This window comes from Cornus florida, unplaced genomic scaffold (genome assembly GCF_030987335.1).
Source record: "Cornus florida cultivar Cherokee Brave unplaced genomic scaffold, ASM3098733v1 CherokeeBrave_3.0.0_Hap2_Chr05, whole genome shotgun sequence".
Classification (NCBI taxonomy): domain Eukaryota; kingdom Viridiplantae; phylum Streptophyta; class Magnoliopsida; order Cornales; family Cornaceae; genus Cornus; species Cornus florida.
The window spans coordinates 93,721,479-93,726,940 of NW_026775575.1; the positions used below are offsets into that span (position 1 = coordinate 93,721,479).

At 36.8% G+C, this 5,462-nt stretch overlaps 1 protein-coding gene across 1 annotated transcript; it reads right to left on the reverse strand.

The window, feature by feature from the left end:
• Positions 1-538: 538 nt before the first annotated feature.
• LOC132309737 (uncharacterized) lies at positions 539-3,310 on the reverse strand. The gene has a single exon (XM_059808020.1). It carries the CDS (start codon positions 3,308-3,310, stop codon positions 539-541), a length of 2,772 nt encoding a protein of 923 aa, XP_059664003.1.
• Positions 3,311-5,462: the final 2,152 nt, after the last annotated feature.

Here is a 5,462-nt window from a genome sequence, read left to right on the forward strand (position 1 = left end):
ACCCTATATAATAAGTGTGTGCATTTACTTGAACTTTCGAATAGACAAAAAAAAAAAAAAAAAAAAAGAAAAAAAGAAAAGCCTGAAATAGAATCAAATTAGGGCTCTTGCTTGAGAGAGGGGGGAGGGGAGGGCTGTTGCAATAAGGCAAGTTGAAAGTAAAAAAAAAAAAATTCACTTACTGAAAGTTAATTACTTGCAACATATCATTGAAGTATCTGCACAAAAAAAAATAAAAAAATAAAAAAATAAAATGCAGGTAACAGTAAAAAAGGCACTACTTTTGCACACGTTATAAAGCAAGCCTATATATTAGTAAAACATTTGCTAACAATACATAAAGAAGCCAACAGTGGTAAACGCCAGAGCTTGCTTGTCTGATTTACATATGCAGCTAAAGATAAAACTTATTACACACACATTACAAAGCAAGCCTATATTAGTAAAACACAAACACATATGCTAACAATACATAAAGAAGCCAACAGTAGTGAACACTTGACGTACAGAAAGTTGAAATGCTGCATATCGTTAGCAATTACCCATTGCTGACTACAGGAACCTTCTCATAAAATTCTGATTCCCTGAATCTCCGAGGAAGGATACAACGACCCCCAAATCGCTGCTGCAAGAAGATGACCACTGCAAAGAACATACCCCCACAAGGGATGATCACATCCCAAGCAGTGGAATAGAAATCTGCAGTAGGATTCGCGTAAATGTATGACCCGTCAAAATGCTGGGGAACGAAGTGAGCCCTGTAAAGATCATATGCATGTGGCAGCAATCGAACAAAGGTAGTGCCAATGTAAAATGAACGGGAGAGAGCATTTTCTCTTGACATTTGGAAAATGTTGAGAAGGATTTGAGGGAACAGAAAACCATCAATGACCAAACCACCATAAGATCTCAAATCTCCCCAGAGGTTATGTTGTTGGTAAACCTCAATGCTAGAAGACACCGTTGTGTTGCCATTTTTGTTCTTCATCCAATTCACGAACAACACCATAAGTGCCCCTGAAATGTAAAATGCTGTAGTCGCGAATAGCGATTTCATTTCAGCTACCCACAGGCCCTTTTGGTTTCTGTCACCTAATCGTGTAGACCATGCCAGCTGGAGAAGACGGAATTGCAGCAGGAAAGCCACCATTGTAATTATCCTCACGGTCACCTCATCCGCTTCAAGCCATCCACCGGTCCTGAGGAACACATTTCGCCGATTATGAATTTTCAAGAAGAGGGCTTCAAAGTTGAGCAGAAGAGGAATCATGTACCCCAAAGTAAGGATCACAAGCATGACAAGTGAAGTAAAGGGAAGCACATTAGGGCGCTTTTTGACATAAAAGATTTGCAACCCCACAAAGACACATGCGAGTGTGTTAGAGATTAAAGCCATTATGATCTCCAAATCCATCCTCCAGATGGATCGTCTAGCTTCACCATTATAGTAAGCTGTTGCGGAGAACTTCAAATGCTCAAAGAAAAGGGGATCTGAAGGTTTCCTTGTGCTTTCAATGCTTCCCTTAATAACATCTCCCTTCTTTGAATTAAGTGGAGGGAACTGGAATTTCAAAAGAATTTCACAGTCCATAGGATCATTTGTTGACTCCTGAATGTATGAACCCAGCTTTTTACAGCCGACCATACAGAGGTGTCCTGTTTGCTCATCATAGATCCCCTCACCAGAAATTTCCACTTGACCATCAGTACTCGGATCATATATGTCACCAGCAAACGGATAAAACATTATGTTGTAGCTGATATTGAATGGTCTACTATAGTTGGCTTCTGCCTCCAATGCAGAGCTTTCGTCAACCATAGAGCTTGTACTGACAAAAGCATACCGATGCTCATAAAACTGATCACCCACAGAGATGGGGACTGCAGAACCCCAAGAACTTCTTCCTTTTGAATCTTTTACCGACATGTCGAATCTCATATCATAAGAATCTGCAATTGGGTATCTCAGCCCTTTGTGTTGAGAAGGCTTTTTTACTGGGCATAAGATTTCTACTCTCTCCATTTGAGTGTACTCATACTCCAAACCAGGAAGGCTCACCCTGTTATGGGAAAAGCCTCCAAACTTGATCCTATGGAAGTAGCCAGAATCATTCACAGTTCTGTTACTCCAAATTTGCCCAACAATACCCCTCTGTTTGATTGACCAAACTGCAGGGTATCTCAAGCTCAACCTAATTGAACAATCCCCAACACGAACATTTCCCAAAGAATCAGAGGAATTCAAGATCCGGCAAGCAACAATGCATAGCCGGTTCTTCTTTCCATCCCATGATCCTTCTGCAACCAACGTCGTGTCGGAATTGAAAGGTTGGTAATAAAACCCATAGCTACTATTTGAAAAATCTATCAGATACCTTAACTTTTGTACATCCTCAGAACACTGAATTTCAGAAAAGGAGACGAAAGTAGGCAAATACCCAATATCCTTGCCAAAGGGGGTACAATTATGTGAAGAATTGCACTCGCTGGCATACTCCAACTTAAATGGAGGGAATTGCCTGGAGAGCGTTGAACATATACTTCCCGGTTGCAATCCAAGAGAGGGATTCTGTGGAATATCAATTCCACCAGGGAACCCACTATCTAATTCCTCTGAAACCAATGTGTAATTGTAGTAACTCATGGAAGGGAAAGCCAATATTGAAATTGGAACAAAGTAATTCAAATCATCAGAAGAACTCAAGCTCTCCAATGTTCCATTAACCAAACTAGTTAAGATAGTTGCATTCTTCGCAAAATTAAGCTTAAGAACAGCGTCAAGTTCAAGAGAGTTACCTTCTCTTGACTGCCAAGATGCCGAGCCCAGCATACAAAGCTTCCCAGAAGATTCAGACCAGAATCCGTTCAATAGGAATTTCAGTGGACCTCTCCGAGAACGATAATTAGAATAGTAAGATTGGGAGAAGGTCAAGTAGGCCTCAATCTTATAAACACCACTGGTTTTGGTTTTATAAACTTTTCGGGTGGTAAAGGATAGATACTTGTCGTAATCAAAGGAGAATTGATCAGACGAGGTGTTGACAAGAATTTTGTCACCACCAGTGTAGCGACCGTTGGGTATACGGAGGAGATGTGGCAAGGTGGTGTAGTCGGGATCGGTTGGGGTGGACTCGGGAACAATTGAATCACAGTAATCAGAGTAAGAGGGTGGAGTTGTAGAAGAAGAGACAGAGACTGTGGAGAGGACAGTGAAGAGAAAGAGAAGCCAGAAAGCATTAAAGCATGTAAGTTGATACCTCCTTTGTGAGGAGATGATTGTCAATGAAGAGTACTCCATTGCCACAACCATAGAGTCTACTTGATTACCACATGCTGTGTAATGCCTCTTACTTATAGAAGTGATGATAAGCGTAAAGCGTGGGAGATTTGTATAGTACTGTATATGAATAAGTATTTTCTTAATTCAATAATGGAGGAACGTTACTTGAAAAAATTGTCATTAATTATGCAAAGTGACTATTTTTGCAGTTAAAAATTGGGATGTTACGCTTAACCATCAGTGACCTGATATATATATATATATATATATATATATGTAAGAATGTATATGCTTCACAGTGTCACAGCAGGAACTAGACTTGGACTGGGCCAAAGTCAGTCATCTGAGCATTTTTTTCCTTATCCTCGAAATAAGAGATTAATGGTTTTTTCTTTGGAGAGTAATTAGGAGAGCGACGTTGCATTAAAACATTATCTAATACGGCAACGACCGAGTCAACATCAGGGAAGACTTTGAAATTTCGCGACACAACCAAAGGGAACGGCAAGAAGATAAGAAGAGCGATGAGTGATGGAAGTGGACTTCATTTTCTGGTTGGGTGTCGTGAAATTGAATTTGATAATCATTGTCGATTGATAACACTAGGATACATCCGAGATAAAAGAAATTATAATATTAGTTACCGGAGGAATAAAAAAGTAAAGAAATGAAATAAAAGAAAAATAATAATTTTAATTTATATTTGGACAGAAAAAAGAGTAAATAAAGGAAATGATATTATTTTTGTTTGAAGAGAAATGATAAAAATTAAATTATTATCATACCTTTTTAATTATAAGGGTATGAGTGAAATAATAATTTTTTCTTTTTAAATGTTGAGGGTAATTTTAAAATTATAAAAATACTATTTAAATACTATCACTTCTCTTCTTATTTTCTTATTTTTTTGAGAGATATGAATTGAGGAGTAAGGATCCATCCAAACGACACTCTAAGAGTGCGCGTAGCAAAAGTTAGGAGCGGCAAAGGCAAAACACAAGCCCTAGCCACCAAAATATGCTAATATCTTATTTGTTGTTTGATTTTGGGCATTGGAACTACACCTGTTAATGGATCCAATTTCGATATGAATCTTAATTTGTGTTGTTCTTACAATTCCTTTTATTTTATTATATATATATATATATATATTTTTTTTTTTAAAATTTTTTTTTTTTAATCCTCTTTCTTCTTACAAGCCCTAAAATTGCCATGCTCTGACTGAAGAAAGGGTACAAAAACCTATTCAACTCTTATTTTTTTATTTTTACGAAAATCATCTTCATATTTTCTTTTTCTCTTTTTCCCACAAGTTTTTTTCACGATTCTAATTATTTTTCTTGATCTTTAATTTATTTGATGTGTGCAGTATTTTCTCTCCTTTCTCCTCTTCTTCTTCTTCCTTTTTACAAGGTCTAAAATTACCATTAAGGAATTGCTCCTACAAGACCTAGATTTTTTTAGTTCCTGAACAAAGGATACAAAAAACTTATTTAACTCCTTTTTAATCATCTTCAGGTTTTCTCTCACTTTTTCCCTCAAGTTATTTTGCAATGCTAATTGTTTTTGTTGCTCTTTAATTTCTTTGATTTGCGCAAGAGGGTATAACAAAATATAACAAAATAATTGAATCAGACATTAAATAAACCAAATAATCGAATATAAATTGATTAACTAATAATTCGCTAAATTATCGAATCACTTATAATACTTATCAAATTCGAATTGAATTGACCATGATTCGTTCCGAATCCTCACATGCACATTCGCATATCTATACTTGATCAAATTGAAAGCCCCCAAACAGTAATGATATTAAAATCTAAATGCAAGGTCAAAGGTAGTTCAAATATCATACCTAATTACTAAGTGAGGAACAAATCAACAAGAATTGGAATCAAAAGCTGGGCCCGCGACCAATTTGCATGTGCTTGGCAAGAAAAAAAATGCTTTACAAAAGTGACTATCCTGGCTGTGACTAATCCTGGCAAGCACATCCGCATATCTATACTTGATCAAATTAAAAACCTCCAAACAGTAATGATATTAAAATCTAAATGCAAAAGATAGTACAAATATCATACCTAATTTCTAACTGAGGAACAAATCAATAAGAATTGGAATCAAAAGCTGGGCCCGCAACCAATTTGCATGTGCATGGCAAGAAAAAAAATGCTTTACA

Coding starts and splice junctions, on each gene's coding strand:
- LOC132309737 (XM_059808020.1), bottom strand. CDS start 3,310: ATGGTTGTGGCAATGGAGTACTCTTCATTGACAATCATCTCCTCACAA.